The 24,721-nt window shown below is 35.0% G+C and overlaps 1 protein-coding gene across 3 annotated transcripts in view; it reads right to left on the bottom strand.

The window, feature by feature from the left end:
* LOC139132793 (uncharacterized) overlaps window positions 1–24,721 on the bottom strand; it is a 53,248-nt gene that overhangs the window by 5,922 nt on the left and 22,605 nt on the right. For all 3 annotated transcript variants that reach the window (XM_070699051.1, XM_070699053.1, XM_070699052.1), the window contains 19 exons: window positions 23,971–24,115; window positions 21,607–21,784; window positions 19,853–19,996; window positions 17,486–17,659; window positions 17,049–17,201; window positions 15,819–15,905; window positions 14,104–14,312; window positions 12,970–13,052; window positions 11,711–11,785; window positions 11,176–11,364; window positions 10,162–10,304; window positions 9,173–9,261; window positions 7,310–7,479; window positions 6,700–6,821; window positions 5,865–5,924; window positions 4,670–4,838; window positions 3,765–3,887; window positions 2,500–2,598; window positions 190–356 (listed from right to left, as the gene is read on the bottom strand). In XM_070699051.1, the coding sequence (XP_070555152.1) occupies window positions 190–356; window positions 2,500–2,598; window positions 3,765–3,887; window positions 4,670–4,838; window positions 5,865–5,924; window positions 6,700–6,821; window positions 7,310–7,479; window positions 9,173–9,261; window positions 10,162–10,304; window positions 11,176–11,364; window positions 11,711–11,785; window positions 12,970–13,052; window positions 14,104–14,312; window positions 15,819–15,905; window positions 17,049–17,201; window positions 17,486–17,659; window positions 19,853–19,996; window positions 21,607–21,784; window positions 23,971–24,115 (2,579 nt within the window). The remainder of the gene's footprint in view (window positions 1–189; window positions 357–2,499; window positions 2,599–3,764; window positions 3,888–4,669; window positions 4,839–5,864; window positions 5,925–6,699; window positions 6,822–7,309; window positions 7,480–9,172; window positions 9,262–10,161; window positions 10,305–11,175; window positions 11,365–11,710; window positions 11,786–12,969; window positions 13,053–14,103; window positions 14,313–15,818; window positions 15,906–17,048; window positions 17,202–17,485; window positions 17,660–19,852; window positions 19,997–21,606; window positions 21,785–23,970; window positions 24,116–24,721) is intronic.

The following is a 24,721-nucleotide window of genomic DNA, read 5'->3' as shown; positions in this document are numbered from 1 at the left end:
ATAATGGAGGTTACAAAATGATAATCACAATTTTAAAAAATACTGCCAAATATGCAGAGAGTAAGAACAGCATATCAAATAATAGCATAGAGCAAATAGCCGTATCTCAACAAATAAAATAGACCAGGATAATCATATATAACATAATACAATTTTCTTTCATTTTTTGACATTTGAAAGAAAACTCACCTGCAAAGATAGCTTGTTTCTAGCGACTGGCTACGTCTCAAGGGAGATAGAATTCTTTCAAATTCACCAGATTTATTTGCCTTCTCAAAGACTGCATGAATGATTTTAAACCACCGCAGAATATTGCCAATTCGATCTTGATAAAAAGCGTAAAATGATTCTAAAGCCTGAAATCAAACATAAGATTTGATCAGCTGCTATGTGCATGAAGTTTGATATAATGATGAAATATATGCAGGACTTGACACAACTAAAGAGATACATGAAGTACTTGCGTAATATGTGAGTAGGTGGCACTGATTACAATAACTGTACATTTGATACCAAATAAAGCATCGTATACACCACATAAGCTGTTTCTAACAGAAGTTTGGATTAATTTTGCATCTTCTTTGTGTTTTGCTTCAGTTTCCTCTTGAAAAATTTCAAAGATGGTTTTGGAAGTTTGAATTATATGTCTGCTGGTATCTAAGTACCGTTTATCTCATTCCGGTGTAATTTCTTGAAAAACTTGCAAAGACGTGCAGACAACTATTCATTTATTTTTGCATATTTAATGACAAATCTGTGACATCACTCGATATCAATTCTACTTAAGATACAAAATTTAAGGCTCACAGTATCGTTTCTGTCAGAACGCAAATGATGAATATCTTGAAATTAAACAAATACATGTATTTTTAAATGATAATACTCATATTATGTGTTCACAGTAATTTCATTTGAATCAAAAGTCATCTCCTCATCCTCTCACTGAGTATGGAGAACAGTGGATAATCTATCATGGCAAAATTTGAAAACAAGTCATGGTGGATGAAGCATTCCTCCCTGTTCTAGATTCTTTGATGGGATTTAACCCTTTCACCACCATGGTTTGGCCCAAACCCATTGTTATCAATGGAGAGTGTGGACCTGTTTACAGGGAATTGGGGGTGAACAGGTTAAAGATAGTGATAGAGAACAAGTGTAAAGAAGACAATAGAGACTGTTGTGTTGTTTATGTGAGCCAGAAAGTCTGGGACATCACCGATACACATAACAACTTTCATCAACGTTGGTCAACTCCTTCAAGTGAAATATCACTAATTAAGAAAGTTTATAAAATATGTACATTACTAATTAACTAATATCATCTCATTTTTCTCTTTGGGTAGAGAGTATATTCATTTTCAGTGGCATCGGAAGAAATACACACATAGATTGGAGTGATGGTTTATGGTATATTTCCATAGTTTGAGTCATATTGGTGTCTTAGTAATAGCTCTAATCATAAAATTTTTTAAGATGAAGTGACAAGCAATTGACCGTGTTGGATTGGATCATAAAACAAGTTGATGTGCATTTGTTTGTTACAGGATACTACACTTGTGACAAATTTGAATGAATTCGTACAGATTTGTCTGAGAAACGGCTCTGGAATGACAAACAGATGCACAGATGGACTGAACTCATTCTAAATGTCCCCTTCCAGATTTCCCCCAGAGGGGACTAGTTACTAACACCTATATGCACACTCCAACCAGTGGCAGTATGGTTCTCTAGTGATATTTATACCACTGACTGATTAGCATCAAATGGAATTCACTATTCTTTTGATGCAATAGTCCATAAAAATACACCATTGAGTAACCAAAGGTCAAGAAATAATATGCTACCTCCAATAATACTTGCTAGAAAAAACTTTAGCTGTGTTTCAAATATTTTCCATTCGGAGTATTATCAAAAGCGACACATTCTGTGTGGGATTTTGACACACGATGCACATATTCATTGCAAAAACCATGCATGAACATGTACTGTTACTCCACTGAGCATATAGTTTTTATATTCATGACACAATACAAAGCATAGACTATGGAAATGTGAACACCTGTGTTGTCATGTATAGGTGAGAGGTCAGGGTGATGGTTGCAGTGACTGTACAGACAACCACTTTCTGTACCTCCCTGAGATAAATTGCAGAATCTGGTCATGTGAATTATAAGATTTGAAGAAATATTAACCCTTCTTTGAGTGCTGTAATTTTTCCCATCAAAATTTTAGTGCAACATTTCACCGATTTGTATGAATTTTTCTGTACATTTTTAGATAAGTTTGACCAAAGAGACATCACATTTCATTTGCTACAGTTTTTCATCAAAATTTTGGCAAAAATCTTAAAAAAATTTGACTGGGTTACATTTTGTAAAGGCAACAAAAATTGACTTTGGCGCTCAAAGGGTTAAAAACCCAATTATAGAATCAATTTCATTTATCATTCTTCAAGAGACACAAAACATTTGCGAAAGACATAATATTTGTAGTTTTTACCTTTGTCAAACTTTCAGTGCTGTCTCTGAGGATTTGAACTAAGAGATCCACATTTTTGGCACATATCTCTGCCCACAGAGTAACTACTTCTGGAAGAACCTACAATAAAAACGGACATATCAGGATGAATACAGAGATTCAGTGTGCTTTTATTGGGGTGCAGTCGTCGGAACTGCGCTCAAATGTCGTATGGGACCCATATGACCAATGTAAACACTGTATCCAAGGTACGATGGTGATTGATGAAAGTTAAACATATCTGTCATAATCATATCATATAATTTAAAATGTTGCAGGTATGATGATGAGGTGCATCTAGATATCGTACACAAAGTATGTTGTTTGTAAAAAGAGAAACTTGCACTTTTTCCCTTTAAGTTAAATAAAACACATGAGAGTGTGAGAATGAATTCATAGAGTATAGATTAATTCTAATCACAGAGATACTTGGGTAGGCTGAGTGTACAAATAGATACTTTATCTTATCTCAGGAATGAAAATTTGCATAGAACATATTCATTCTAATTTGGCATATATTTAATTTACACGTGAAATGTATGCAACGTTGCATTGACCAACCATGTTTTAAGTTCTCATACACACATACATACAGATCAGCATAAACTAGAATTTATTCTTCATCAATGTCCACACGATTCAACTATAAAGGATTCCACATTTTGTAAACTTTTCTAATATTTTCCTTATTGACCAACAGAGCAATTGTTAATGTCTGATGGTACATTTCAATCCCTGTACACAGAACCCTGACGTACTCCAATCATTGTTGTTAGTACAGTTTCACTTGGTTTGTTACATTTTCAATGACCAATCAGCAAAGACTTCCACATTGACATTCAAATTGATATTCCATTTGAATTAATTCAGCTGAAAATTTCACTGAAACTTCACACTGTGCCATTTTGAAGACAAACTGTCATTTTATTTTTAATTACAAGTCAACCAGAGTAAAATGTAACGATGGCCACTCTGATCCCCTTATGGATTTAATTCTCTTTCAGAAACAGAACATCATGTACCATTTTGTAGTATGAACCACAAAATTCTTGTAAATTAATTTTTACTGTTGATTGTATGTTTGTCTAAAAATCTAGAAATTTCAGTACCGATCTGTGAAACAACTTGAAGTATCATTTAATAAGGAGAGGAACAATATAGTATTTAAAATTTCATAAAATTCCTGAAATAGCAGTTTGCTCTATAGGTCATCATTGTTGTCGCACTGAATGGTGAAATCAGCTTACCATTGAGTTGCATATTCCACTACAAAGCAAAGGACGATACGACTCAGCAGAAAGCCATTCTAACGATGCATTTACAAACACCTTTGCTTCGTCTTCTGAAGATCTCCTTATAAGACTTGAAATCTATGGAACCAAACAAAGTACATGTGAAAATGGTGACCATGATCAACGACAAAAAATAATAACATACACCAGGCGAATGAACTCAAAAAATCAAAATAAATAATGTAATGCAGTACACTTCTATGTTTATGGCACAGTTCAATGTGAATGTTAGTTCACAGTTTTGCTGTAAACATTTGAAAAATTCTCTAACTTCACATTTATTTAAACAGAAGTGGAACTTCTCTAATAATCCAGGATGTGTCAACTTGTTTATTGTTTTTCATGATCAAACTAAATGTTCAGATATAAAACAGAATATAATTTAGCACCCCCACAAGCCGAAAGAAATGATGACAAGTGAAACAGCATTTCCATGAATGTCAGAACAAAGCAACACAAATTAGTGCCATATCAATCCAACATATTTTGAACATTTCTGTTTCTCCAGCTGATCAGCCCACTTTGTTACAGGTCTTGTCATGGAACAATACTAAAACGGTCACTTTCAAAGCTCTAGAAACATCTTTCTCCTCATACAATAATAATTTTCTAAAGCATACTCAAAAGAAATATCTTAATCCCTTCTATCTCAATGGATGAAATATCGGAGACATCACATATGCATACAGAGATAAGATTACGTGATAAAGATGTCTCTGGTAATTTGATGTGAATGCTTACAGCTATACACTTCCTGATAAAAACTTCACCTCATACAGAATGAACGGATCAAACCATTAAATCTTACATAGTAAACCTGCAATATCGCACACAAATGAATAATTGTTCTAAATTTGTACCTTGGCAATGATATTGGCCTTGATCCTTGGAAATGGAGGACGTTGGCATGAGGTGCTTGGAGAGCAGTACTCTCTACACTGTGAAGTCCAAAGGTAATTATGCAATCTGTTATAACCTCCAAGAAAGCAGAACATCTCTACCATTTCGCACTGATCACCAGCTTTACCTCTGGGAAGAGCAAATCATCAACATTTCATTGGTGTGTATTTCACCTTCTGTAGTGGCTGTGCAGTAGCAATTTATTTGTGTGGAATTTGTCCTAAGTTATTGCAGACTGGTCTACTTTGCAGACAGCATGTTCGTATATGAAATGAGCAAGGAGGGACCGTGTTTCAACGTACACAAATGAAAGCTTCACTTTGATTCAAGCTTGATATAAATTTAAAATGAAACCTTCCAGTATGATTTGCTGAAACTTGCTGTATTCTCCTTCATAAGTTTGGAAACACATCACTGTGATACCTGTTCATAAAACGTCAGAATCACGATAATTTATCTCTTTGGTACTGTGGCTATAGTACTCATTCTCTCCGCTTTGTACATAACATCAATGTTGCGATTTAGTATTTAATTGCAACACGCCAATCAATGTACAATAGGTAATCTCAAACATTCATAACACTGTACACCAACCTTTCAATTACTTTGCAAATATGCAAATAACATGATATTATTATTTAAAAGTATACACTAGATCTTACATACAACAGAATTTATATGACATGGGCATAACACATATCTGTGGATTCATGAACAAGGCAGTACACATGTGTTTTTTACTGTTTGCTTGCCAAGTGTTTACAACTCTGTGTACTCTGTAGTCAGGAATCTACTTGACAGGATGCAGAATTCAGATAAATTCAACAATCTTTGAAAATGATCGAGAGGGATATTGCACATTTCCGTCAGTCCCATGCTTTGCATGAGCCATAGTTTGTGAAGAACATGTGGCGTTTGCATATTCATATTTCATATCAAATTCATATGGGTGATACATTTTGATATGTCACTTATAGTTTAATGGTTTTACCTGCATGCTGTCTAAGTATGTGGAAATTATATCAAGTTCAAGACCAGAAAAACGCATTGGCAGTAAACCAGTTTATTAGGGAAAAAAACAACAGCATTGATATTCCATACAGCCTGCTCTATTCCTGATGTATTCAAATGCTTAAAGAAATAACATGAAATTACCTTGAGACAAGATTGTCCAGTATTTGAAGACATTTCATCTGCAATTGTTGCCAATTAGTTCTGTCAACAATAAAACATATGTTTGTAATATTAGCTAGATAAAAAAGTTGAGTGTTTTAGTGTTGATGTGAATTTTCAAAGTTAGTATTTTCATGAAAAACTTAACAATATCAACAAATTGGTAGTATGAAAGATTCAATTACCATAATAAAGGTATTAGCTTACACAAGTAAAGGCTTTTCAGTGGAAAAAACTTCTTGACATACTTAAATAATTATTCTATAGATGTTATATTTATACATTTCAATCTTATATCATTTAATGTATGGCAAGAAAGTATAGGTGGAAATGTTTCATACTTGTAGATATTAGACAAGATTTTGACAGGCTTTGTTCCGATTTTACAAGTCTTTCAACAACTGGAGTGTGAAGCTACAGATATTATCAATCACACTGATCATGCAATCTGCAATTGGAGATCATATATTGTACATTTCAGAGTTTTTGGATTTTGAAAACATGGAGATAAAATGTTCAGGTACTTGAACTGTTTACTTTTATAAGCCTACACTCCACATCTGCTGTCTTAAGGGTTTTTAAACAAGTTAAGTGTAAATAGGTTGTTAGTCATACTGTTCTATATACCGGTATTTCAACTTGTCGTGATGTTATAAAAATGTGCTTGTTGTTCCATGAACCTTTTTGTCCCTTTTTTGTTTCTATTCAATGTGCCTGTTTTTGTTTTGTTTTGTTATCTTTCTTTGTTTGTTCTTTTTGTTGACAGCACTCCGAGAAAACTGCAAGTATAAACGAAAGGACATATTACGTCACTTACCCACTGAAGGCACGGATGGTGTTTAATGTTTCAGGTTCTGGATGTGCTTGAAACTTCTTCAGTGCAAGATTTATCAACTTGAGTTCATCTTCTTGAGAACACAACGGCATCAAAGGTCTGAGCTGAAGTAATAAATATAGATGTAAATATCAGAAAACCTAACAAATTGAAAAAATACAAATTTTATACTGATGTTTGAAATTCCAAATGGCTGCCATCCCTGTTTTTTTGTTTGACCAAATCTGTAAGATTAATTGAAGAAACCTACAAACTAAGTTTGAATTTTATCAGCTGAACAGTTTCAAACAAGTCTTTAAAATTGAGAAAAAATCTCTGAAATTTACATATGCAAATTTTACACTAATTTGTAAATTTGAACCAATTAAAATCTTGAAAGAATACTTGCACCAGATATGAAATCGATCAGACCAGTGGTTGGTGAGAAGTTGTTCAAGCTAAAAAGCTACTGGTACATACAAAGTCACAAACAAAGCCACAAAGTCACAAACACTGAGAAGCTGTTCATCATTGACTGTAGAGCTACAGAAATAGTGGTAAGTGGTTGAAGCCTTCTAAGATAGTCTACAATACATTGCTAAACAATACTTACCAAACGGAGAAATCTTGCAATGGTTTTGTAGTTAAGATATAATGTTTTCTCACAACTGAGAGCTGCGTAGTTTCTTCTAAAAAGATCAATAGCAATTTGATAGACAGTTCTTGAGGTAGTTTCTGGCACATCTTGAAAGTCAATTCTGATAAAGTCTCCCTGTTTAAGTCCTGCAATGTGAATCCAAATATTGATATTCAATATGGTTACTATATTTATCTTAGTTTTATCACATACATACTTTTTGAAAACAGAGAGTATATAGTGATTAAACTAAATGTAAAAATGGAGTCAGCATAGGTTTGCTTTGTAGAAATATGAACTTTCTATGTATCTTTGTTTCAAATATTGTGTGAACAGCAGGCTTTGATAAATTTATATGATATCACTCACACCATGTCATTCAGAATTATATTCACTTACGACACTTGAGCCAACATATATGACATTTCCACTCACTTCACATGAAACAAAAATGCTAATTCTTTCACTTGTATCACTTTGTTGGAGGGGCTATGTTGAGATACGCATTCAACAACAGTCTTGCAGGTATGGACTAGATTTTTTGGATCATAAAACAACCTCCTAACACAATTTCTTCTTCAAACCATCAGTAGCAATTCATTTTTTACTAGGTAAAGAGAGGTAGAACAGCCCATACAACAAATACCATTAAATATTTCGGTTCTTCTCTTGCCAAAACATGAGCATAAACATATTTCAAAATTCACAGATTGTTTCATGGTGTACTGATTGCTTCACACTGCAAGCTGTCAACTTTCCTCAAATGACATATAGAACGTATAATACCTTGGAGGGCACAAATACAAAAGCTGCTATGATTTCTTGCAATCCAACGATCAAAATAATAAGTCATTCTTGAAAAACACCCTCAGATAGTTAAACTTCAGCAAATTAACATCACCCTCACATATAATTCATCCTTCTTAACAACCTGAGAGTATTTCAGTCCATTTAGTGGTTTTTCACTTTTTTATGGTTATGGACAAACAGTAAGTCTACCACTACACAGTGACTCATACACTACTCTCACACTAGCTTCTATGTATAAAGCTGAGTTAATTACGACAAAAATTGTTCAAAGTAATAAACTAGGATTAGATTTGTTTTATCATCAGAGATTGACATCAATGGTCACTATCTCAAATCCTTACTACCAACATATCCATTTTGATTTCACTTTTTTTCTAATACATTGATACATCAGCTAAAACTGCAAATTGGGAAAGTAATGGCAAAGAAAAAAAGACAATCAATATTATATCATATCAGTATATTGATGGCGCAAATACAGTGATCTGCTGGTCGAGACGTGAAAAGAACCGTGGTATATTGGCGATATACCACGGCTGGCATACGCGTGAGCTCTCAGCTTGAGCAAACAAAAATCTGTTTTTGACGTTCCAAGCCAGAATTTCGATATACTGTTATGATATAATAGCAATAAAACACACTAAGCGACCATATACCATTCGATTTTGACCAGTTCACTTCATATATGCACTCACTATCACTCGTGCATATATGTCGTGAACTGGTCAAATCTCGTGGTATACCATCGCTGGGTGTGCTTTATTGCTTATCTAAAACACTGCACTGAGTGGCAAATACTGCACTGCACCATACAACACTGCACTCTAATACACAACACTGCACAGCACAGCATAACACAACACAACACAACACTCCAGTCCACTATACAACACTGCCCTAAATCTAAACTGTATAACACTATGTTATAAACAAGTGCACTATTATGCAAAGTTAGACAGCATAACAGTGTACTTTATCAAATTACAACAAATTACAAGGCTGCAGGTGTTTATGGCTGATATTATATACCTTGTTTTGTGAATTTTGATTTCACAGACTGTTTTAGAACTTCTTCCAATAATTCACAAGCTAACATCACAGTCAGATTAGAAAACATTCTGTAATGAAAAGATACAAGGATCATGATGTAAAGAACCGCATTGCTGAAGTAGGTGAAGTGGCCTCCAAAATTAATGTGTAAAATATCATATACAATGTACATACCACAGTATCTCTGTCTGATTCATTAATAACACTGTTTGCAATGGTTCCTGTATGTATGTATGTATGTATGTATGTATGTATGTATGTATGTGCGTGTGTGGTGTATGCATACATGCATGCATGTATGTATGTATGTATGTATGTATGTGTGTATGCATGCATGCATGCATGTATGTACCGGTATGTATGTATGTATGTATGTATGTATGTATGTATGTGTGTATGCATGCATGCATGCATGAATGCATGTATGTATGTATTCATACATGCATGCATGCATGCATGTATGTATGTATGTAAGTATGTATGTATGCATGCATGTATGCATGCATGCATGCATGCATGCATGCATGCATGCATGCATGCATGTATGTATGTATGTATGTATGTATGTATGTATGTATGTATGTATGTATGTATGTATGTATGTATGTATGTATGTATGTATGTATGTATTATGTATCTTTGTATGTATGTATGTCTCTGAATTACACAATTTTAATTTCATACCTGCTAGCTATATTAGCCAGCTTGGTGTCTTTCATTCCATTTGTTTCTAAAGCACATCCAACAACAAAATTGTTCTATCAGTTCCTAGCCTAAGAGTGAATATTTCTGGTACATGTAAACTCAAAAATAGCAAAGTCGTTGGGGTGTCAACGTTTTCTTCCCTGTTGGTCTGTGGTTTCATTCAAAATATTTCTACAAAGTTATGTGTAGAAACATGTATGTGAACAAAGTACCACACAACCTATCTACTGAAATTTCAACAGACAGCCAAGGGTACTACTTACACTTGAATTGTAGAATCCCACAATCCAGCCAGTCCATGCTGAGATACATAGCCATTCTTCAAAAGATCAAACACTTTGGCATTTTGTATGTTGTACAATATGGAAGGGTCATTAAGTAAGTGTCTGAACAACCATGGATTATTCTGCAAGAACAGAAATTGGTCAGAAGCGATCCTTTTGTTTTTATTTATCTAAACATGTCAATGTGTGGTGTGCTTGGACAACTTGTATGACCTCTGTATGACCTGACAACATCCTGGCATTTTTGTACATGTATTGGGCAAAGAATGATTTTCAATAGTCAGTTTCCAAGTCTGAAGTCTGTAACAGTCAACTGACATCTGTATTTTGTTAGCCAAAGTGCTCTTTTAATTCGTCTCAAAATAGAGACTATATTTTCATGGGTAGAAGTGAGAAAAAACTAAATACTGAAATTAGAGTATGTTTTACTATACATGTAATACCTGTGTACAGAGGTCATAAAAAAGTCATGAACTTGGCCATAGAAGTGCAGTTCTAGAGGTATAGTACATTTTGTTGATGAATTAACACAGCCATGGCTATGAAGAAAAACAATCCAAAGTTTGACTAATTTCATCATTTAAGTCACTACAGATCACAGATATAGAATGTTGACAGTAATCACTTGTTAGCTGCCAGACGCCTGTACTCTTAATAGTAGTTGTGTGACTTGTGAAAGCTATGATTGCGTTTCATAAAGTGTTAAATGTCTGATCTGCCAGTTTTATCACAATACAGCTCACTGTCTAAACTAAGTTTGTGCAGTGATGGTCTCTTGTTTCATGGCTTTGTAACACATTTATCATTAGCCTTGCGATATGAATGAGTGCTCTGTTGTTTATTCAACAACTTGTATCTTTACATCTACAAATATAGATGGACTGCCATGTTAAATGACAAGTTACTGTACAACAATGTTGTCAGCAGCACTAGTCCCTTCAACAACCAAATATCTATCGACTATCTGTAATAACTGACACAGATGTAACTTACTTCACACAGAGATCTGTATTCTGGTATGATTGTGTGGAGTGATGGCATGATATCTTTTCTTCCTGTCCATTCAGCAAACATTGACAAAAGTATCACAGCTTTTCCAGATGGTGTATTTGGTACTTTGCAGTGAAGTTCCAGGCAATTCTTGATATCAGCAAGAAGAACAACAGTCATACAGCGGTAAGTCTGGTGGAAAGAAACAGTGTCAAAACATGTTCAGTAGAGTTTTTGTCTGAAAATACACAAGCTATATTCTCATGTCTGATTGGTTTGTTGAACTGTGTACATGAAGTATCAGTGATGGGATGGATGAAAGGAAGATATTTAGTTCAGAAAAATATGACTGGATGGATGACTAGGCAGGGAGATGAAATGTGGAGAGTATAGATAGGACAGAAACTACAACACATATACGGTGCATCTGATAGACATTGTAGATTATTTTGGGATACCTTTGAACATTTATCAGCACTTAAAGCAAGTGTATCACCGAAATATAGAATGTTTTCAATAAAATAGAGAAATAACTCACATTGTATTCATCGGGTTGTGGTTCAGCCATGATTTCATTAAGAAATCTGTATTTTACCCATCTTATCATTTCAACCTGAAATATATCAATTATGTGAAAAATTATCAGAGCCACTGTCACAGATACGACAATCATCAATGAGTTGTTGTTCAAAGCTGTCTGTCCCCTACTTTCATATTTAGATTCTTGACCTCAAATGAATATGTTGGAATATGATTGATTTTCCATATTGAATTTTGGACACTAATTTCATCATGTTTAGTCAACAAAGTCATCTTCTTGAATACAATTTTCTGATTACTTTTATATTTGGTTTGTAATCTCCTTGGGATGATCTTATTCATATTTCTTCCATTTTATAGTATTTGCATATTTACATAGTTTTGTACTCTATTATTCCATTTTACGTATTATAACTATTGATTGCTAAGTCAGTAAGTTCTTTGAATATGTGCACTGATATTTGTTCAAAATATATTAAAATTGCATATTTTTTGCATTTATTACTAGGATTGTGCCAGTTAACTCTTCATATACCCACACAAATGTGCAAACGAATAAATCAGTTGCATTTTTGCAGGAGTCTTGTCCTAATTTCTGGCCAGCAATTCAATGAATAAGATATGTTAGCAAATATTACAAGAATCTGATAAATTCACTGGTTTTTTTATCATGGCACAATGCTGTACAACACACTGACACTGATCAAGATTTTTCTGAGTCTGTGGTGCTTTGGAGAGCAAAACGTCTGTAAAATCTTTGATCTTTTGGAGCTAATGACATTTACTAATCTGATCTGTACCAGCAATGATTTATCAACGTTTTCACAGAGTGATGCTACTCAAACTGATTTTTCCTTCTTCCCAGCAAACTTGGGCCACTGCATCACACTGTAATATATATGCATTTTTATTAGCACAAAATACTTTGGTGTTTTACTTTACACATACTTCATAAAGGAGAAAGTTGAGCGTTGAATATCTGCATGTTATGTAATCTGGTTTGTTATCATATGAAGTGGTATTTATAATGTATTAACAAGTCACTGTATGCTAGTCACTGATTAATACAAGACTAAATAATAAGGTACTAACATTGTCATTAATATTATGTTGTAATAAAATGAAAATATTCACAAAACTAATCCCACAACCTCTGTAAACTATTCAGGTGATAATGACATGATAATCTTTCTTGGTTTCACAAAATGTTCTGCATTTTAACTGCATAAAGGTGGAAGCATAATGCGTATTACTTACACTGAGGAAGTTGGCTGGATTGATGATTAGTGCTGTCAAAGACAGTAAGAACTGCTTGCCTACTTCTAGTGGTTTGGAATTCACTTCAAAACAAGCATAGGGAACATATTACAAGTCATTTGATAGATTCAAAATGTGGATGAAGTTTACATCATAATTGTATGACATGCTTCATTATGTACTATACATTGTTTCTTTTGTATCATCAATCCATAATGCAACTTTATCTACTTCAATCAATTATCTGACTTGTGTGAAATCCTATCAGCTAATTTGTATATCCTTAACCATTCTCAAGTCAAGTCATTCTGCAATATCAATCACGTGATCGAGAAATGTGACACATGACATTGTCGTTACCAAGTGATCGGCAAAGCTACATTGTTGTCTGCACAGTGCAGTGCACGTGGTGCTTGCATGTTGCTCGTCAGCTGGAAATTTGAATATGCATTTTACCAGATATGACATCACTTGACGGAAAAGAATTCAAATTCAGAATCTAAATCAGAAAAATCCAGGTGACCAGAAGATCGCTACAACACACACACACCACTGTGACATTTGCCATCACTATCAAGTCAAGTCAGCAAAAATCACCATGCATACATGTATCTTGGTAGAACAAGTCTGTGAAAGTCATGTTTATGTGTTGTGTTTACTAGATCTTCATATGGTCAAGTCAAAAATACATTATATGGGGCGCTGTATGCATTACTGGCTTTCACAAACTTGACCTGATAGCCACAGATGGACCTTGACAAGAAATGGTTCAAAAAATATTATATGTACGCCACACAACATAAAGGATCAATTTTATTTCAGTGTCTGTTTATGTGAGAATCTGACAGTCTTTTCAACAGGAGTAGGATATTCAAAGAGATTTGAAAGGATACAGTGTCACAAATAAAATCGGTGTCCCAATTACACTGAGATTTAATTTGCAACAGTCAATTCCTAATTTTTTATAAAGTTCCTGTGACAATCCTTTTGTTGAAATCAGGATCACCAGGATACAGAAGAGATACTGGATATTTTCTACCATTCAGAAATGTAATCTTTTTTTGTCAGAATTTTTTCTCAGGATACACCCCGAGTGTTTTGTCCTGACATGATGACAATCATGTTTTGCCTTACCTGGAGTGTCAGCTGTCAGGACAGTCTGTCCACTAAAAGTCTTCAATATAGAAAGTACTTCTGATGGTGCCATAGCTTTCAACAAAGAGTTGGAATTTTTTGCTGTCTGAGTCTTACGTCCCCCTGGGTTTTCCTGTAACAGCAACTTATAAGCTTCTTCTGGTTTGCCAGAGAGGATATAATACATTGGTAGTTTACTCCGCAGTGCCCTATTCAAAGGTGACAAAACAAGATTATAGAATTAATCATATTTTTCAGATCACAATTGCTGGGTTGAATTTAGTTGACGGTGTGCCCTAACTGTGCGGTGTAATTCAGTTGACAGTGTGCCAACAATTGCATTGGTTGGATGAATTTAATGGACAGTGTGATTAAAGGCCTGATAGCTGAATCTTTTTTGCATTATTTTTGTGATTTTACTTCCAAACTAAAATAAGTTCATGGGAATGTACTCATGGAGGAATGTTTGTACGAGTATAATAAACTATCCACTGGGATTACATGTGCAATTTTGAGCAAGATAAATAATAAATGTTTGCCCACACATAAAATGGCGCCCTCATTCAAAAAAAGCAAAAACACAGTACGCAGTGCATTATGCATTGGAATATTCACAGAATCGACAGAGTAGTCCAATATAATGTATAGTGCTGAATGTTTTTCACTGGGTCACCATATGCTATGTTTTCTTTGTAATATTACCAATTTTTAAAAATGGCAGAAATCAAAATAACGGTTAAAATTTAAATTTATTGTCCAATTTTTCAGTGGTAAAAGACTATATCTTTTAAGTCTGTAGAATTTAAAGAAAACCAGAGAAAAAAGAAAGCCTTTTTCAGGTCAACAAATTTCAAGAGTTACAGCTACAGGGGCTTTAATTTTGTTGACGGTGAGCGCTAATTGCTAGGTTGAATTTAGTTTTCAGTGTGCCAACAGTTGCTGGGATAAATTTAGTTGACAGTGTGGCCATAACTGACTGGTTAAACTTAGTTGACAGTGAGTCCAAAGGTCCACTGACTTGCAGTAGAAAGTATCTTTTCATTTGAGTCTGGAAGATCTGTCAATCAAGGGAGCTGCTGATGCTCATCTCTACAATTGAAAGGAGGGAGAGGAGCGCCCTCAAGTGATGGATCTTTTGGTATAACATGATATAATTCCATTGATAACGTACAGCCTTGTGAATTTTGAAAACAACCAAGAATAAAATGTGCCTAATGTACAACCTCACCTGAGTATAAAACATCCCTAAAAAGCGGCATAGTTATTCTTGTTGTTTTATTGACACATCACATGAATACATGCAAATATCAAAATCCTTGACATACAACTGTACTACCTTGACAGGTTACACTTGTAAATTTGAAACTCAGCTAATAGCTGTGTAATTTATACAATGTGATTTCACATTTTAATTTGACATTTGTATAAGTTTGAGATAGTAAACTGTGCATGTTTGCATGATTTGACATATCCTATCTTGAACTACATTAGCAAAAACTTGAAAGCATAATGGTACAGTTGATTTCTAGAAATTTTGTCCCTGAAAAGAATCTACCTTAATGCAGATTCTACAACACATAACATATTCACTGGCATCATGGAATGTTCCTCTGTTTTTAGTGATCATGACCTTTGACATATATGATAGTACAATTATGACCTTGACATTATTCGGCAATATATTATGACCTTTGACACTATGTGGCAATACTTACAGATCCACAACTTTGGAAATGGCAGAATTGCTTGATGGTGATGATGTGATCTGGGTTAACTTCAAATAACGAATAGCTTGTTGCCATCTGAAACACATAGACAATATTAATGTAAAATTTGATGCATACATAGTTGATGTCTTAAGGTAGTATGCGTCTCAAAAATGAAAGATAAACTTTTGCTCAAATTTTCAAGGAGTCTTTCAATCATCCTCTTTCAAAATCAAGAATAAAAATTGGGGGTCACCGTGCAAATTTTTGTACTAGAGAAAAATTATTGACTTGTATGTCTGCCAGGACTGTGAGGTCCAAAGGGACGAACAAAAGGCAAGTGTACAGCAGGATTTGCAGAACTTGTCATAGACTTGAATGCAGAATAAATGGAAAATTTTGCAACTGACTCCGTCCCACCCAAATCAGGCTCTATTCAACCTAAATCTGGCTCTATCCCACCCAAATCAGGCTCTATTCAACCTAAATCTGGCTTAATCCCACCTAAATCTGGCTCTATTCAACCTGACTCTATGAAAACTTGACAAAAGTGGGTTGAGGTTGATGGGTTAGAAAAGTCTGGAAAGCTAAAACTCTACCATCATCAAAAGTGAAGAACGTCAAATATGATTACATGATGCGGGAAAGTGAATGTTGACCTAGATGTGACCAGATTATAGCCGAGCAGTTGGTTGACCTAGATGTGACCGATTACAGCCAAGCAGTTGGTTGACCTAGATGTGACCCCAATGACACCCAAGCAGTTGGGCAAACATGAAGCATAGAAATTCACAAGTACATCATAACTTCATTAGGGGTAATTACAGATTAACAACTAATTAGTTTTATTGGTGGATAATATATTATTATTGTTCAACTTCAGCCATTTGTTACACGTCAGTTTAGGAGGTCGATCTCTGAGATGAAATACCTGTAGACTGATCACTTATGAACTTTAGCCACAAAGGTTGGCTGCATTATTGTATTTCTGTGTCATGAAATCCTTTCTGAGAATCAGCCATCAATCAGTACACAATCATCATGTATAAGTAAAATAAAATTTCAAATGTAATACACAACTTAGGTTTGCAGTCTATTTGAGCGAGCATTAATCACCACTATTTATAAAACTATTTTTGGGAGGTGCTAGAAATGACACCATTTAGTTCTCCACCCATTCAAATCTGTCATACCTGTATCTGATTATGAAAGTGATCTAAAATGTCTTTATCCACTCACTTTTTCTGGTCTTCTAAGATTTTAAGTCTTTTCTTGGCGACAGTAAGAGTTTCTCTCAAGACGTCGTTTCCTCTTTTACCTGTGATGTTTTGTCCATGAAGTACCGGTGATAATAAACTGTCATCCCAGTGTCTCATAGTCAATGAAATGAACCTGAATGAAATCAAAATGAACAGACTTCATGACACAAATCATGGTCTTTGTACCTTCAATCACCAGTGTTTACTCTATAAACTGTCTGTCAGTTTTGTTCATAAATTTTGATTTTGGATTGGCATGAAATTTCTAGTTTTGAGGTTGTGAATAATTCAAGCTCAGATTCATAATTCTAGATTCACTATAAGTTACAGAAGAATTGACAAGGAAGATAGCTACCATCAGTTAGTTGGGAAGGGAGCAGATGTTTTGAGATACAGTGTGAATATTCTATGGCTTACCTTTGCCATGCTAGTTTATCAAGAGACAACATGGAGTTTCCTTTCATATTTTCAATTGTTTTGCGTCTCAAGTAGGTTGGAACGGAATCTTGCATAAACAAGTCTATCAATAGATCATCAATGGCGTTATACAGAAAGCCTTTACCAAGATGAGTGGAGCGCAACTGACCATTCCTATATTGGAACAAAGTATAATGTGCCATGTTATTTTATTTTCAGATAAAAACTAGTATGTGTTATACAAGAGTAAGCGTATCTCAGCAGTTACAACTTTGACAAGAAACGTGATAATCATTTAACATTTGTAATCTAAAGTGCAAATTCAAGAGGCAATGTAGCAACTGAAGTATTAGATGGCTGACTAAGCATGCATTATCTCACTGGGGAGTGTGTGTCTGATGGATCAGGATAGAAAGGGTTAATACTGCTCATCTGTCCAGAGTTTTTTTGGTACTTTAACCCTTTCACCACCATGGTTTGTCCCAAATCCATTGTTTTCTATGGTAAAGTTGGACCTATATACAGGGAACTGGGGGTGAAAGGGTTAAAAGACAAAATATTCAGTTTTGTAATCAAAACACATGGAAATCATGCGTTTCTTCACAGAATAGGTAGGTCATATTTTGAAAAACAGGATCATCTCACAATAGACAAGGTATCAATGTGTATAAGTTCTGTTGAAAGAAGTATAACTCAAAATGAAAAAAACAGTACATACCGTTTAAAATTCAATTAAACTGTGGTATATTTCACATGTGATAAAGTCCAACCCTGAGAGGTACATTAGATCATGGATGTAAAAAATAGAAGGATACAGGACAGCGCTATAATCCCTTTCACACCTATTGTTATCTCTTTGTCTACGCTGGTCTTTGAAGTTGTGGCATGGTTGCCGCGATCAGGACGGCTCAGACACACCCACTTCACTCACAATATCGTGTACATCAAATTATTGTTGCCAAATTCATTAAAAAAAAACTTTCAAACTTGTGAAATTGCTTGTGTTGAATGCCCAGACTGAACAGAGCTCAAACAAACCAAAGACTTAGAAAATCGACGCATATTTGACCAAGTTATGACTATTCTTTTGAACCGACTTGGATAAAGTCCCCTGATCGTAAAATTACTCTAACTTACAAAGTATCTAACCGCGGAGTCTGATTTTTTCTTAATTAGGAGGTTCAAGGTATGAACTCCTAAAAAATGTTTGTCCTAAGTGCTGGTTCGCCTGGCCGTTGAAGTTATCGTATTCTAAAGTTGGGCTATATTTGCGGTACGCCGATAGTTCGTCCCCATAGGATTGCGTGCAAATGCGTTCGTCGTTCATGCCATGGTTCACCCGTTTGAAGTCACGTTTCCAGACGTTCAAAGACACTGCTGAAAGAACTGTTACGCCAAAACTAAAGTCATATATAAAGACTTTCCTGTCTGGTCATGTTTGGCGATCTGAGTACCTGGCCGAAAATTCCCTGGTGATTTTTTCGCCGAAGTTCATTGCGTCGCGTCACCATTCTGCACGGGTTGAGGCATTGTTCAAGAAGGGGAAAGGTTATTACACATGCGCAGTTCTTGTTATACCGTGTTTACGTGCGACAGAAAGTGAGCCAGGAGCTATGTAGTCGTATGTTTTCCTCCTCGATGAGCCGTATATCATCGTTAAAATAGAAAAAGGTCGCAGTATTGCTACAACAACATTACTGGCACGAAAGACGCTATTTTTACGCTGTTTGTGGTAATGCATGGAAAGACTCGACGTTTACCGACGACAACCCGAAGGCACGCTATGTATAAAATAACACGCTAATCCCATTACGGGATTACGAGATAACGAATCGGCGGCAACTATCCCTTGAACAAAGGATCAAAGGACTGTCCTGCATCCTTCTATTTTTAACATCCATGATTAGATAGAGTGGGACACTTTTCAAGTTAACCTCCTTTACAACTCAAAATTACTGTAAAGCCCCATTTAACAATCCAAAACATAGTCATTTCTTTGCTCCAAATAAGTCAATTTATTTTCTCATTTAGTTCTAATAGCTATGTGATTGTGTTAAATCAACACCAAGCTGTCTGGAATTGTACACATTAGGGGACGACTGCATTAACTTGCATGGTACCTGAAACTCGAGTCCTTGCCTGAGCAACTCGGGTGACAAACAGAAGACTTTTAATCCCTAAGGTGTGAATGTTCCATCGTTATGTTTATCTAATCCAGCTGGTGCCATTGTAGGAAAGGCAGGTCTGTGAAATTGATCCTCTAGGGAAGTCGGGTATTCCTAAGTTAATGGAGCCTTCCCGTGTAATGAAGGTCCCTCGTCTTTACAGACAAAATGATCGGTGTTCCATGAATTCTCATTGGCTTACCTTGAAAACAATAACTGCTTGACTTTGAATGTCATGTCCAGTATTCCATCTAACATTATCAGTGCTGTGGTTGAACGGCCACTGCTAAATATTGCATTCACTTCAGCCAATTCATTTTTTATTACTTTGGTCACATTATCAAAACTGGGGAAATATGAAAAATATGTTATTGTCAATATCTTACAACTTGAAGTATGTCACTTTGACTGGAACTTTAATGTTCTTATATATATATATATATATATATATATATATATATATATATATATATATATATATATATATATATATATATATATATATATATATATATATATATATATATATATATATATATATATATATATATGTTAGGTATGATATCTTTTTCCTATTAACAAAGTAAGTCAAAATAGAATATGATGATAATTCTTTGTGCAATGCCAATATATATATATGTTAGGTATGATATCTTTTTCCTATTAACAAAGTAAGTCAAAATAGAATATGATGATAATTCTTTGTGCAATGCCAGCAATGAATGCTGTAAATTGTATCTAAAACCTGAAAGTAAATGTAGGAACATTTGTTTCATTGTTGCAATAAACAAAACTTGGTTTGTGTTACAGATTTATAAATGGAGGTACATGTAATGATATCAGTGCAACAATGAAATCAACGTACACAACTCACTTTCATAAATTAACTACCTTTCATAGCTTATACCTAGTACATCACATGGTAAAATTCCAGAACATTCTCTACTTTGTGGCAAATACCACTTTACTGCGATAGTTTCATGTACAGTTTTTCTGATGGGTGAAACTTTTGCTGTTGAGAAAATCAGTTACAGTATCTGTACATGTTACAACCTTCATCAGCATTGGTTTCTTTCTGACAGTTTTTAGTTTTGGTAAGCCGTCATTCAATGCAAACACAAATACTGATTTTACCCAGCAGTATTGATAGTTAATCAAGCAGTAGTTTTGGTAAGCCGTCATTCAATGCAAACAGAAATACTGATTTTACCCAGCAGTAATGATTCAAAGTTATTTTCCCAAATAAGTTGGAACAGGGTGTATTTGTACAGTCTATTATCATCTTAACATTAACTCTAACTTTCTCCACATTGACCCAAGGAGTAGGTGAATCTGTTATTATGCGGTGGACCAGTATCAAACCAAGTACTCTAAGCTAGATTGTCAGTACAAGTCCATCTACATTGACATTTTCAATGAACACTGGAATGGAAAATTTGCTTCTTTTAGCCAAACTGATGTACAACATGCATTGATTCACACTGAAAGCAGTGGTGGCGCCCTCCATATAACACTTGCACAACAGCAATACCTTACTTATCATAACTGGGCTTATTAATATTTCTACCTAATGCCACAATAAGTAGATATCATGAATAATACAAAATTTACAAAGTTACATGTAGGTCCACATAATTTTACTAAATCATGATATACACACCGGAATACTTAAAGGTAAATGCATATTCTTTTGCATTATTCTATTTTTTGATACAGGTATAATTATCCCGTGTTGAATCATCTATCAATAGTGTTTTCATCACTGCCTACAACTGTGGTAAATCCCCTACATTTAGCAAGTTGTATCAGTGGCATAAGATTTCATGCAGAGCGCCACCACAGTTTGAACTGAGGTGTTGTTGTATCAGTGGTGTAACTGATGTGTTGATCACTCAACATGTCATGTATCGATACAGCTAAAGCTGTCATATACATCAATCTATTGCATTGACTCACTCTTTAGTGACGAGTTGTGAATTACAAATATTTTCCTTGCAAACAGTACAATTTTCAGCAGAACCTTGAGCGTTACCAGTATGGCACAAACAGGGACATGGTTGACGCTGTAAGCTTCTTCCTTTATAATTTTCATATTCTCTGTTGATTTTGAATCTCATTTCTTCCGTTATCCTGGCTGTCAAAGTAAACAGAACAAATGTGCTTCAATTCTCAAGAAAGTTCGTCATCATGTTGTAAGTTGTAAGACCTACACACACAGTATTGTAGTAAGTTGTAAGACCTACACACACAGTATTGTAGTAAGTTGTAAGACCTACACACATGATATTGTAGTATGTTGTAAGACCTACACACACAGTATTGTAGTAAGTTGTAAGACCTACACACACAGTATTCTAGTAAGTTGTGAGACCTACACACACAGTATTGTAGTAAGTTGTAAGACCTACAAACACAGTATTGTAGTAAGTTGTGAGACCTACACACACAGTATTGTAATAAGTTGTGTGAGACCTACACAGTAGTATTGTAGTATTACTATAATACTGTGTGTGTAGGTCTCACAACTGCTGCAGTTGTAAGACCTACACACATTGCTACATTGTAGCAAGATAGTCAGGATGGTTCATGAATTGTGATGATTATCTTCCTTATGGCAGTATTCTGCCTGTCTTAAAGGGCCTTTCATGTTCCCTAGGATGATGATAAATAATCACACAGCTCAGCATGATTCCCATTAGTCTGTGATCTATCTAACCTACCCAGTGAACATTATTGTAAATGAACGTGCAGATTTTGATTATCAAAGATAAGAAGAATAATCTTTTCCACACTTGTTGCCATTGCCAATAGAGCAATGTAAATACAGACTCTGACTCTGAGGATTGGAGTTTTGACAGGCCCAAAAGTTCATACTGCACAAAAAGTGACTTCACTCTTCATTGAATTAAAGTCATAATGTTTTGGGTAAAGCTGTGATTGAAGTACTTTTTAAACAAAACAGAAGGATTAAAGAATTCTTGTGGATTTTCGTACATCAAAGTTTTTATGTTGCTCAATAAAGTAAACACTGAACTTGAATCATATTCTCTCAAGGTACGTGCAATACAAACTAAACTGTTGAAAATAATTTGATAAAATTGATGCGATGACAGGGAATTCATAGTGTTTTTACACTTTCTTGTGTTTCTGATTTCTACAACCTTACTGTTAAATCAGAACTATATTGAAGGAAAGGGGTCTCAGGATTTTATCATGATCATTACTAGGAGTTTTTCCTATTTCTTTTATCAAATACTTGTGTACTTTTAGAAGTAAATGAGATATTTTCCTGGACTTTTAGATTTTTTCACAGGTGCAACTGTCTGCTTGTTTGGGACACGACACGTTTTCTGATGAACAGTTTCATTTATTTGGAACATGATCAAAATCATGAACTACTGTTAGAAATCTCCATTGCTGAAACTGGAATAAGAAAGTGTGTCAATGTCTTCTTGCTGCTAACAGCAATGACCAAACAATCATGGCAATCATTTTAACTCCTTATTGTGATTTGTGATTTATGGTCATGTGGTATGCATTATTTTGATGCTGACACGTCTATGAATGTCTACATTAAAGGATGGGTGAAGAAGATGACAATGTCATTTGCCACTGAGAGAAGTGATGATAGATGAGGAACTTCTCCATGTTTTTGCGAGAAAATAGAAAGAGGTATGTTACAAAACATATATTGACTGGAGGTATACAGGTGTACAGCATAATTACATTTCTTTTCCTGCTGGCCTAGGAGTTGTCCAAATACAGTCGGTTTCCCTCAGTCTACAGCCAATTGTGAAACAGTCTGTTCTGGGGCAACTCTTAGGCCCTCTAGCAACAAACCTATGCTGTTACCCTCATGGCCAGTCAGTATGTGTATACTACACTGTGCTGAACTGATAACATAGTACTGTCAGCTCCCCTGATGCATTTTCATGAATGGCCACATCTCATCAGAATAAAGTCATTAGTCATATTTTAGCAAAATGTCATTCTGTCACCATTAAGTGCCTAGGACACATTAAGTTTCTGTTTTGGATCAGAATTCACCATAAGATGTACCAATGGGTGCCTTGCAAGTACAACTACACCTACAAATTCAATGTTACAATGAATGCAAAAAACCTGACAAAACAATGCCTGTCTTTTTTCAATAAATTCTCAAGTTGCATGCAGTGACCATACACAATTCATAGACATTATTTTGTGTAAACAGTTTTGACAATTGTACAAAATTTACAGTGCTTCATGACGCACTGTAGTGCCAACAGTTCAATGACAAGATCTGATTTCACAATAAAATATCTTGTCAATATCACTTACCAGCATCTCGTATTTCCTGAGTGGTTTCTTCTAAAGTAAGTCGATGGAGAAGAGGGCTTTTCCTGGAATTCCAAAGCTGAAGCCATTCTAGTGATTTCCTGTGAGCATTACAATGTGCTCCTGGACTTGCCTTCCAATTAGAACACTGTAAGAATCATTGAGTTCAATATAATCATGTGAACATAAAGATAGTTTTGTTGATGATCTTAGCAATATACAAAGACAGGATTAAAACTTCACATGTTACCATAAATGATTCCAATTTTTCATATATTTACTAATACAAATACATTTTTATGAAAGCACAAACTTGATACAGGCAAGCTAAGATACTTTGATTGGTCAACACACATCACATGACACGGGTTTACAACCAATCACACGGCAATTTTCTGGCCACTAGGTAGCCTGTAAGTCCAAGGCGGTAAACCTCTTGCGCAACAACATATAAATGCATAACATTTCATAGGTTTCTATGATGTTCCTAACAAGAACGTCCACAGATGATTACAGATAACAGAAAACATAAGCAAAGAGAGCTCAGCCCTTCCTTTCAAAGTCACTTTAGAATTCTGGCATGTCTCTGAACTGTAAACTCTGTTTCTGTAAGAAGTTGCCATACAGTGTTTGCAAGAAAGTTGACTCATTTGCCATACATCATTTACCCCTTCACCACAATGGTTTGGCTCAAACCCATTGTCATCAATGGTGATTGTGGACCTGTTTACAGGGAATTGGGGGTGAACAGGTT

The sequence above is a fragment of the Ptychodera flava genome, chromosome 5, assembly GCF_041260155.1.
Source record: "Ptychodera flava strain L36383 chromosome 5, AS_Pfla_20210202, whole genome shotgun sequence".
Taxonomy (NCBI): domain Eukaryota; kingdom Metazoa; phylum Hemichordata; class Enteropneusta; family Ptychoderidae; genus Ptychodera; species Ptychodera flava.
The sequence above is the reverse complement of the archived record's forward strand: the minus strand, read 5'-3'. Positions and strand labels throughout refer to the sequence as shown.